The 12464-nt window shown below is 36.1% G+C and overlaps 2 protein-coding genes across 2 annotated transcripts in view; both read left to right on the forward strand.

Annotated features, from left to right (window-relative positions):
* Nucleotides 1-1778: 1778 nt before the first annotated feature.
* Nucleotides 1779-12078, forward strand: LOC129577214 (putative protein kinase C delta type homolog). The gene is made up of 7 exons (XM_055463860.1): nt 1779-2855; nt 3005-3196; nt 6662-7485; nt 7594-7946; nt 8021-8136; nt 8487-8572; nt 8649-12078. Exons 3-7 carry the CDS (start codon nt 7405-7407, stop codon nt 8826-8828), a joined length of 816 nt encoding a protein of 271 aa, XP_055319835.1. The 5' UTR covers nt 1779-2855; nt 3005-3196; nt 6662-7404; the 3' UTR covers nt 8829-12078.
* A 120-nt stretch (nt 12079-12198) lies between these two features.
* The window catches only part of LOC129577210 (serine/threonine-protein kinase pakA-like), a 15571-nt gene continuing 15305 nt past the window's right edge, over nt 12199-12464 (forward strand). The window contains exon 1 of the mRNA XM_055463851.1: nt 12199-12464. This exon is cut by the window's right edge and continues 4696 nt beyond it. The gene's annotated coding sequence lies outside the window, so the exon portion shown is untranslated.

A 12464-nucleotide genomic window follows, 5' to 3' on the forward strand; every position in this document is an offset into this window, starting at 1 on the left:
CGTCTGTGTAATTCAAACGTTGAAAGTATGACACGTTGCACTTAATCCCCAGGTTCCGCTGCATTGTTTACTATTTTCATGATCGGAAAGGCTGCATCATTGTTGTTATAAACGATTCGGGATGCTTTGCATCGCCATACATATTCCAAGTTCATGCTAAGACATTCATTTGTCCAGAATAGCGATAGTTTTAATCGATCAGTTCAACGTTCATTTGAAAGTGTACATTGTACACACAACAAATCATTTGGCCGACAAGTCAATCATGAATTTTAATTATATGCTCTTGATTAGCACTAATCGCTGTTTTGTCTCTTAATTTCAATAAAATCAGTGCCAGCGATGTCGGATGTATATTCATACACAGCCAGCCGTACGACATCTTTGCGACAAATGGTCTAATTTACATTTTATTACTCCGTCGGCGTTTCATTTGAAACTTTTGGCCATTCGATTGTTCAATAGTCAACCTTGATTGAAAAAAAATTATAATTTTCGTTGCAGTAGGCTTAAAAAATCGTTTCTCATAGCCTCATTATCGGGCATATGATTCATAGCTCTAGCTCATATCATAAGCATCTTGTAAACTATTCGATTGTTGCTGGTTTTTTTTCTTCTCTTAATTCCAAAACGATTCACGATTCTTCACCTATTTCTTGTAAATCGACCAGAGCTCAGATTCTCCACATTCTGACATTTGAATGCAGCATAACTCATAACAAACGTAATATTCGAAAACAACGTCTATGTGTTGACTCGCATTCTGAAATATCAAGTTTTTTTTTCTTTGATAGTGTATTTATTACGATTTTTACGACTATAACCGAATAGTACTAGCAGTGAACGAATAATATCGAGCTTGTTGCGCCGTATGCACACACACACACAAGACACAAGTGCTCGTAAATGATCATGAGATTAATGATCGCATTGAAGTCACAATCAGCATCATCGCATGGCTGCACTTGGCTGTAAATCCACAAAAATAAAACGAAAACGTCAATAAAATTGAAATATCCCCCGAAATTTTCGGCCCGATGATGAGAAATATCTCTCTCTGGATGCATTTCCACTGACAATCAATCAGCCTTCTTTCGTTCGTAACGTGTTTGAGCTCAGCGCTGGTTTCGTATGGTACACACAATGCCGCGAAAAAGAAATGTTTCAAACAAATAGAAAAGGAATTTATTGTGATCGTTTCGTAGCTTATACGTATATGATGTGCAAATTGTATAGCCGAATATATGCAGAATACACGGAAGGCTCTGGATCGAGATGGAGAGAAAGAGAAATGAACGAGAGTGTATATAAGCGCGTGCGCTCTCTCTAGAGAAAATCAGTGATCTCTTGCACTCGAATGGAAAACTCACTCGTTCATCGAGATCAAAACACACACAATCCGTGAAAAACTCGTGCGATTGCGTCTCATTCACATGCTTACACAACATAAACATGCTATTTTTATGGTGATTGAATGTGCGCGTCTATGCATAGTGCACACACACACACACACACACACACACACACACACATTTACTACGGTTTACACACATCGACAAATTGATTCATGTGGTTTTCTGAATGTGAGTCGTCATCGCCGAATCGTATGCTCGGTACCAAATGAAATAGACACCATCGAAAAGTGAGGCGATGATTTTGTGTGTGTGTGTGTGAGTATGTTGTCGAAACGAAAAAACGCGTCCCGAGAAAGAAAATACGGAAAAACAACAACAACACGGTACTACGAAAAATCGCCGAAATGAAAATATTTTCAAGCTAGTATCAGCGCACACAGCAGCCGCAGCGCGGTGAGCGAGAAAACCGATCGAAACACCGTCGAAATAGATATTGAGCGAAGGGAGAAGCAGCACGAAAAAGAAGAAACAAAATACAGTTTTGTATGCACGAAATATAAATATTTCGGCTTGTGTTCGGTGTCGGTGTCGTTGTCAGGAGTCTATTGTTGTTTTGCAGCCGTGTGACGTCTATTTTTTTTCCTTCTGTTCATCCTCTCTCGCCTGTTGTCACTCACTTTCGCATGCAAAACAATAATACGGAATTCAGTAGCAGTAGCAGCGAACAAAAAAAAAATTGCTCGTTTTTTTCGGCCCATTCTATCAAGGAGACAAGAGAAAGAGAGAGAGACAGTGATTTTACAATTCGAGTCGAGAAAAATAATTATGTATTTTCGGTCATTGTCAATCGGTATTTAATAATCGCGTGGAACGATCAATAAATTGTGTGTGCTGTGTGCCGTTTGGTTGTGGATAGTTTTGTTTTTATTTATTTCTTGTGTCGTTAGGTCCAATAAAAGTGAAGTGCCTTCAAAAATGCGAAAGAATCGGATGTTCCATTGCACAAACAGTGTGTATTGACAACACGCATTAAATCAGAAAGGGAGAGAGAGAGAGAGAGCGAGGCGTTTTCGAAGGAATTTCATTGGATTTGTTCTTGGTGTTTGGGAGCAGGGTTTTTCCCCCAAAATTCATTGAAATGCGCCGTACAAAATGCGAGCATCAATTTTCCAAGGACTCTCTTACGATTCAAGAGGTTTTCATGTTATTTATTTGGGTGTTTTTGTAATGTTCATTGATTCAGTTTGATTTTTGGATGCTGTGTGTTTGCTGGCCATTATTGCATACTGTGTATACATTTACTCCGAGTCGTCACTGCAACCAAAAACAAAACGAACAATTCAGCATCAGGTGGAGGAGAAGAAAGTGGATTAGTAGTTGTAACATATTTGCAAGCAAATTCAATGTACACATTTGGAATAGAATCAATGGTGTAAACGTTTTGGCTGTGTGTAACAATCGCCATCTGTCGATATATTAAACAAACTAAACGTGCATAAGGTAAGAATGAATCCTGTAGATTTGTTTTTTCGCGGATATAATGATCTCAAGAAAACAATGTCACATGTTGTTGTTGTCGTTGTTGTATATTCCATATGATCCGGCTGGCCGCCACAACGCAATCAACCAATCACCATCAATACAAATAGTACACACGCGCTCGCTCGCCCGTTTGCTCGAGTGAAACGCAGCCTATCTCGTGTGGTGGGCAGTGAATTAATCGTAATGAGTGTGTCATCGGATGTGTCGTTAGCACATAACTCACCGTTAGCCATTAACTGAATTTGTTCGTCTTGGAAATATCTCGCGAAAACAATCAATAAACACACGTTCATTGACACGTAAGTTATACAAAGAGGCACCTTGCACCATTTTACGCCCAAATACAATCCCAGATCCTTGGAATGTTCTTTTTTTTTCATTCAAATTATATTTATGAAAATATTCAAAATGAAATCCAATATCGTGTAATGATCAAGAAATTTAGGGCAATATTTTTTTTTTGATATTTCGATCGGTTTGATCAAAGGAACTCATTTCAAAGAATATTATATCGTTGAATGAACAGCCATAAATCCAAGTGCATGGATTTGTTTATGTGTTCATCGTTGAAGTGCTTACAAGCTTAATTGCATTCGGGAGAGTGTCTGATCTTGAATTGAATGAAACGAAATAAATAACATAATATTAAATTGCATTTGAGCAGCGACTGTGAATTGAAATTTCGAGGAAATTTTTGGCTTTGTGGCAACAACAAATCAATTCTATATGAATGAAATGTCGATTGTCAGTGTGCATTTCCGCATGAGTCGGCTTCAATTTGATCAAGCCAGATGATCCGCAATGATAATAGTCAAGCGATGCATTCATTCGGAACACGGACTGATTTTCTGCCAAAATTCTTTTATTTTTAGACCAAATTCCTTTTTTTCATTCGTTCCAATTCTAATGTAATTTCGATTTTACGTTTGGCCATACCCTTCAATCAATTATCATTGGTCAATTGGTTTTTGTCGGTTTTTGTGTGGGCTCTTCATTAGTTAACCTAAAGTTTGATATCAGCACCAACAACTCCAAAATGCTCTCGACATCATCGTCATCGGTTTTGACGATGAATTTTTTTTTGGTTGATTTTGCTTTTGCTGGATCCATCTATTTGAGCGTTTAAATGTTCATAAAAATCATTCATCATAGCACAGATTCGTTGTGGCGTTTCATCATTCTTAATAACTCGCGCATAAACAACAACATCACAAGAATCATGAAGCAAAAATACAATCATGACATTGAAAAGAGAGAGATAAAATCGCATATTTTTTTTCTATTTTAACTCATTAACGCCAAAGCCAAATTTTTGTTCGAATTTTGAAATGAAATTTTGACGAGATACTTCTGAGAGTCCAAATATGATTTTCCCAAAGTTTCAGAATTTTCATCAAACCTTTCCTAACACACATACAAATCGGCATATGAAAATTCCAAGCCGTTTGATCAGAATAGAAGAAAATGTAAAATAAGTCGGCAATTTTTGCGTCCTACGTTGGGCGTCAATGGGTTAATTAATACAATTCTCATGTATGATTCTGTGTAAATTAATGTGTCTGTACTGAAATGCTCATTGAAACAGAGAGATTGCTTTTGATATTAAATCAACAGTGGATTCCAAAATTCGTAAAAATTGAAAGAGTGCGCAATATTTTGACAGCTCGTTATAGCGCTCGTAAAATTGCAAGCAAATTACCAGAAATAGAATATTGCTAGGGGAATATCACGCTTAAATTATTTCAAATATTTCAAAAGAATCCAATTTATCTCTAAGAATCTATCGTATGAAATATGGTGGATATTTGTGAATACGGCGGAATATTGTGGATTTTTGTGAATTTGAATGATATTTAAATGTATTTACTTGGATTTAATGCAAAAAATCTCAAATATCTCCAAAATCCACAAAAATCTGATTTATTTATTCGAAATATTCGAAAATATGTCATACAATTGATGTTTATTTCAAATATCTCAAATATCTCACAAGATTCAGGAGCGTGATATTCCCCTAGGAATATTGGCTTTAGTTTGAAATAAGTATCAATGGCATTATGTATAGTTCTAAGGAGTGGAAAGGTTGGATTGCTTGGCACTTGTAGTGGTGAGTTTGTTTCATCAAAATAGTTAATAGGTGTGGATGTTCTTGATAATTACATTTACCAGAGTAGTCATCCGTATTTAATTGACAGTAAAACCATTAAGACTAGTATTCTGACTGCCCAATGAGGAAAACGTTACAGTTGTACAAATTTTGTGCACAGCTTATGGAGAAATTACATTGGCCGTGTACGAAATGTTTACAACTGTAACGTTTTCCTCATTGGGTTATAAAAGGACACATTACCACAGTGACTTTAATTTGAAAAACTAGCCATTGTTTGCTTTCCAATTTCCGAAGTTGCCAAATATAAAAGATGTTCAGCTATGATGGACGCATGTGATTGACAATTATTCTATGGATGATCAAGCGGATCGTAATTGTAGACACAGATATGCCTAAAATCAACTTTCTCTGTCGCATTACGTAATATATCGGTGCTGAAAGTGTCTATTTTTCCATCATACGATGTTGTGAGCAGCAGTCCATTATGTTTAAAGACCTTTTTAAGTTGCCACAAGAGTCTCACGATGAATTATACTTTCGTTCAGAATTTTTCGTTTCCAAGAGGAGTCAAGAATAGTTACCTTCAAGTGAGGCAAATCAAATTTCAATGCGAATTTAATTGAAGTTGAAGACATTTTTTCCAATTTTTTTTTCTTCATATTTTTGAATTGAGCCAACCCTAAAACTGAAGACATGGCGAAAAAGCCGAGCAGAAGAGAACGCAACATTTTGATCAAAATAAATGCGTTCATTGGAATCTATTTGGAAGTTGCAACTGTCTTTAAACAATTTATTAAATGAAATAACAAACTGAAGCCATCTAACGATCGAACATGCGCATGGTTATTGATTTGGAAAGAGGCAAAGTCTTTGGGCGATTGGAAAGTGTAATAAATGAAACTATTTTTGAATATACGAAATGTGCTTTTAATAACCACATTCAACCATCTGTATATTATCGTAGATTGTCTGTAAAGTACAAAGTGCAGTTTCGATATTAGACAAGTTCCTTTGTATTCCATTGTTTTGTAGTCTCAATGAGCATGTTTCAATGATTACTGTACTGTTGCTCATAACTGAAACTATAAATATGTGATCATCTGTCAACGTATGGAAACAATTTCCTTTGTTTCGGTCGAAATATGCATGTTCAATTTCCAATTTATACAACCATTGAAACACTATCCGATGTCATTAAAAACTGTTGTATTTTCTCAATAAAATTCCTATTTGAAGGGACTGCGTGTACGGTCTACTGAAAGATGTGTTTGGTGCTTACTCTTTTCTAAAAATTCGATACCAAAATTATGATATCGAATATTGAAACTGTCTTGAAAGAAGGAAAAAAGAAGAAATCAAGACATCTGAGCGACCGTTACATTTGAGTATCTGAATCAAAGCCAACAAACGAATGAATAAAAACAAATTCCCAACGCCACTCTCACAAATCGGATCACATACAATCAAACGCAACAGCAATGAAGCAATGAACACAAAAATGAAATTTTTCAACGATAATTCAACGCCTCAACTGGGCGCGTTAAAGGACTTTATAAAATTCAGTTTATATTCACTTAGACGCCTCTCAATCAATGTGGCTCTTTTGCTATTTCCTCTGATTTGTTTTTTTTTCTTCATTTCTTTTACTACACAGACAACAACAAGCAAATAAAAGAAAAGCGAAGCAACTACATAGTAGCGAAACATGACTAGCAAACAAGCAGCGAATTAATCGAGTCGAGCCCATGAAGAGAGCAAATAAACAATCGCCAGGATATTACATATATACACCGTTTTTTTCCTCCTCTTGTTATTGTTGCTGCAGAAAAAAGGAAACCGATTTGAATATGTAGAAAAAATTGTTTATGTTCAACACATTGCACAGACAGCAACAAGAGTAGTGAATTTGAAAATTTCGCCTTCGTCTCTGAACAAAAGTTTCGATTTGAGAAATGAAATTGAATTTAGAGTGTAAATTATTGGATGATTGCATTAATGAAAGTGTCGACGTTGGTCATGCCTTCGATATGATGATTATACTGATGTAAAACACGATCACCTGAACGAAGTCGCAACATTTTTTGGGTCCCTTGTGTTGTTTCTAGTTTTTATGAAGACTGTGCCTGATACCCTTCACACATAATGATCTCGGTTCGACGACAGAAAAAAAAACAAAAGATGAAATAATTTGCATACATAAATTAAATTTGGAGATAAATTTTCAAGTGATGACACTTAAACAATAAAATGTCAACGTGATAAACAGTAGTTCGACTGAACAAAATAAAATAGCGAAAAACTCATATTTTGAATGAGTGAAAACGTGCAAATCGACATTTAGCAACGAAATCGAGAGAGAGACGAACAAAAAGCTCGTCCATTCAGACCGGTTCAAAGATGATGTTTTCTGGCTTAAAGAAAACGGGCATCACACAGAACAGCAACAATGGCGTGAGGAAACGTGAACGATATCCAGAGGTATGATGTTTTTTCGGTTTCAATTTTTTCTGGTGAATAAAAAAATAATTCACTTTTATTTTTGTGTTTTGAATTTTGTTTATTTCCCCCATATTTTTCGAATACCAGTCAAAGACAAACAAACCAAATGCTCAGAATCGAAATAAGAATCCTTCGAACGACACTTATAATTCAGCGTCCTTACCACGGAAAACCGTCCAGAATATCAACAACAACAACATCAGCAACAACACTAACTCTACTTTACCCTCATATTTAAGGCACGGCGGAGGCGCTCCACGATCCAACGATGATGTTGGCGCCGCCGGCACCAGTTCGAATTACAGAGATAGCATTGCCTCGACGATGAAATACCGAAGCAGCATATCGGATCTTGGTGGCAGCAGCTCAGCCCTAGTTCAATTCACAAATACTCGAATCAAAAGTATCACCAACCGACGTGGCGCCGTTAAATATCAGAAGTATATTGTGTTTCATATATGTTAGATAGATTTTAGTTTTTTTTTTTATTCATTCGTATTCCTTTTCTTTGCAGAACACATGACATCAATGGACACAAATTTGTGGCGAAATTTTTTCGACAGCCAACTTTTTGCGCCTTTTGCAAAGAGTTCCTATGGGGATTTGGAAAACAGGGATATCAATGCAATAGTGAGTTTTTTTGGATTTTTCCATCAAAATGTGCGATCGTCATGCGCTTGATCTTAGTTGAGTGCTCCAAAGAGAATTCATTCCACCGGGAAACAAATGAAAAATATGAAATGGGTCTATTCTTGATGCAATGACATTTTATTTGGACTTGATTTCCGAATTTCTGTCTAATTTCATTGATTTTTCAAAAATCTAGCTTCAATTTACTTTTGTTCTCACTGCTATTCAAAGCTCAAGTTTGTCAAACAACGAAATTTCCAATCAATACAAATGTCAAGCATCTTCAATAAAATTCTATGAAAAATTGTGAAAATTAACAAATTTGTTCTAAAAATTCTAATCAATTTCAGCATGTCAGACAGCTGTTCATAAAAAGTGCCATGAGAAATTGTTGGGCACATGCTCTGAATCTGGTTTCAACTCAGAAAGCACAATTGTAAGTGAAAAGCCGTTTTTTTTTTCGTTTTTATGTATTTGATTGACGAAATTAATCGATTTTCCCCTTTTACCAGTATCTGAGAGAGCGATTTAAAATTGATTTGCCGCATCGATTTCGAGTGCATACATTTATGTCGCCAACATTTTGTTTTCATTGTGGTTCATTGTTGTATGGAATTTTCCGGCAAGGACTCAAATGCGAAGGTATTTTCTATGGTCGAATAACAACTTATTTTACCCTGATTTATCCATAATCAACAACTTTCATTCTAAATCGAAGACCAAAAAATAGTTACGCCATCAGTTTGTTAAATTTGAATTAGTTGTATGCAAATTTGGCCACCATGAAAACGAAAACGTGTCACATCGGTTGAAAAATAATCGAAATCTAAATTAATCTTGGCTGAATGATCTTCTTGAAAATTTATGTGCCATCCCATATCCGGTGGCTAGTTTTAATCCCAACAAACGGGAGCAAAGTTCGTAACCAATTAGAAAATGGGCATGGAAAAATGGTTGCAATTAATGAGTTTGTTTATTTCGTTCAAATTATTAATATAAAAAAGTTGATATATGTAGCAAAAATATCATATAATTTATGAGTCTCTATATATTGTTACAGAAAAAAAAACATTCGAATTTTATCTCAATTCCAAGCGAATGAAAGAAAAATGATAATTTTCTTTCTATATCACTGTCTTTCTCTTAGTTGGATGAATTATGGAAATGTATCAATGTGCTTGCTTACGTGCGAAATAAATTTTCTTCCGTTGTACGTTGTACGGAACCCAAGCCAAAATAACGTACACAAACCATTTTGTTAAAAATAGCAGCTCAGCATTCTTCTGCGTTTATTTGTTTCAGTTTTCTTTTTCAGTGTTGTATTGAGCATTTTTGGCCTTTCACTTTCAATTTGTGTGATGTTTTGTTTCGTCAAACAATGAAATGCGTCAAAGCACAAAGACGCGCGCGCTTTAGAGAGAGAGGGTGAGAGCACGAGCCGTTAGGTAGAATCCGATTGTGCCACTCTCAGAATGTGCGTGAACATCGTCATCGTAGGTGATTATTTTTGATATGTGATCGTATGTCATGTGTCGTTGTTGAAAAATTACGACATGGGCATTTTTGTCAACTGTTTCTGTTGTTTTTGACACCCGAAAAACTTTCCGATTAGATCGTTTAACATGTCATTTTTCTAAACACCAATAATCTCGTGTCACCGCATTGTCCATGATGAAGACACCAAGAAAAGCCCATATGAATTATGAAAATGTGTCGAAAGATTTCGTGTGTGTCTCTTTTCACAACGACTTCGTCCAAAATAAAATGCGATTATTTAAAGTTGCATATTTTCTTGTGTCGAATTTTGGTGAAATAATAATAAAAAATTGTGGGTTCAAATGTTGGTCTCGGAGCTTGATAAAATGCAAGGAATTTTTGGCTCATTTTTTATGGCTTTGCGCGGCTAACGATAACGTATGGACGCGTGATAAACATCCAAATCATAAAATATATACGATGCATGATTGCTTATGAGGTAAATAAAATATATTCTATCAAGTGGCATAGGTTTTTTTCTTAATTTTGCTACTTCTTCAATCTCGAGGTATCCGTTATTTTTCGAATTTTCTCTTTTTTCGGCTGAAAATTGGTGAAAAATTCTGAGCGACAAAAATACACGGGCACGACAAAGCGAGTACGGTTTCGCTTTCGCTCTCGTGACGATAGAATATTTTTTTCAAAAGAGATAAGATAGAGAAGCGACCGACCGACCGACTTAGGCAAATATATAAAATGTTGTAATCAACTAATTTATGGATATATTTATATTTATCAGCCGCCTCGAGTTCGTAGCGTGTATTTGATTTCATGTGTCGAAAAGAAGACGGACGAGAGAGAGAGAGAGAGAGAGATAGAAAGTGAAATTAAGCCTGCATCTCCAATGTATGCTCTTTTTTGGTGCTCCTGTTCCTAAAATTACGAAATGACCTCAATTCGCCTTTTTCGACTTTTTCGCATTGCAATGCGCAAAAACAAAAGATACACACTGTACATTTTCGGATGATTTTCTTCGCCAATCGAAACTCAATGAAAGTGAATAACAACAAAAGAAAACACAAGTCGAAATCAGAGCCCCGTCGTCGTTCGAGCATCTGTTACATTTCGACGCACAACAAAAGCGTCAGTAGTTTTCTCTCAGCGATCGGTCGATATACTCTACTCGCTCTATACAGCAACTAGATATGTGCACCTGTAGATCTTAGTAGCGAGCCAAAACTCCTTTGATCTCGTATATTTTGGATTGGCGATACACATACGCTTTCTTCTTCTTCTTCTTCTTTTTCTTCGGAGAAACACTTAATTCATTCAGAATAAACTTCGTTTTATCTTTTTTCCACGATATTTTTATAAGATGTTTCGCATTAAGCTGCGCGGTCTCATTTTTCTGTTAATGGCCATTCATAAATTTGAATAAAATTGCTCTTTACTTCTTTTTTTATTGAGCTTTCGGCCTGCGCAGCGTGATGAATGGGATTGGATGACACATCGAATTATGTTCGTAAAATAACAACTTGTAAAATTGTGATTGCTCCATTTTTTGATCTATAAAAACTGGCTTCAGCCGGTTCGATTGCAACGAAGTGTTTTTTTTGGGTTAGATTTCGTGATTATTACGGTTGGGTGTTGATTGAGTTGGTTTTCGAAGTGGTTTCTTTTTAATGAAATCATTGAACTCGTCCAGAGTTTTATTCTCAAATTCGAACCGTCACACATTTACATTTAAACCTAATGAGTAAAATCAAGAGGGAGTCAGATAGAGAGAGAGAGAGAGAGAGAGAGAGAGAGAGAGATGTAAAGAGAAGTCGCACGTAAACAGTGTTGCAACTCAGCTGAGATCATGAACATTTCGTACGAAAATGGGCCGTTTTATTACTTGATACTGAATTGGAAGTGGCAGCAAACAAAATATGTGCACTCAACGAATACACATTGTGTTCACTTTGTCACCGTCATATCAGTGATGGGCAGTGCTTATGTGCTCTTTTGGCCTTGCTTACGTCGAATGAAATATGGTTGCCCGAATTCCTGATTCTAAGAATACAGAAACCCATTGTGCAAGCGAATTGTGGATTTATGGCAACAGAAAAAAAATCGCCTGAATTTACTACCCATGTTGTAGTAAATTCAAATCTCCCGTTTAAAACAGTTCACAGACAATGTTTTTCTGTGGTTTGATAATGATTTGTTTATTTATCAATTCAATTTCATATTTAGAATTTTCGCAGTGTTAACGATTTGCAAATGGCAATCGATTTAAAAACCCAACTGAGTAACACAGAAGTGTTGTTGTTGTTTCGATCGATAGTTTGGCAGGAAGTGAGCATGAATTTAGCTACTACTCCATGCTGATCTCATCACATTTTCCAAGAGAAAAAAAAAAGAGAAACGATAACCCATTTTCTGCCGCAAAGTCAAATTCGATTCGCAGTCCAAGTGTTTTCACTCAGCAGAATCTCTTCTTTGAGTTTATGACTTTAATATATGCCTATACACGTGTTTGTGACCGAAATCGCCGGCACGGTATATGTGTGTGTAATTATGGAGTTGTGCCACCAAAATGGCCTTCGAACTTATTGCTTTAGATAACCATACACCCCCGTATCATATTCGCTATCTTTTCTTGATGCGATGAACATATAAACAATTCGATTGCCAAAACGGCAAACAAACGCAATTATAATTTCTAATTTATGGGCAAATACAGACTTTCACACGGCGCAATGCGCATCGAGCTCTCTCTCTTTCTCGCAGAGGAGGAACAAGTGAGAACGAGTGATAGATAGAGAGAGAGAGAGAGAGAGAGAGAGAGAGAGAGAGAGAGAGAGAGA

The sequence above is a fragment of the Sitodiplosis mosellana genome, unplaced genomic scaffold (genome assembly GCF_009176505.1).
Source record: "Sitodiplosis mosellana isolate CC-2019 unplaced genomic scaffold, AAFC_SMos_1.0 Smas_scaffold_6197, whole genome shotgun sequence".
Classification (NCBI taxonomy): Eukaryota; Metazoa; Arthropoda; class Insecta; order Diptera; family Cecidomyiidae; genus Sitodiplosis; species Sitodiplosis mosellana.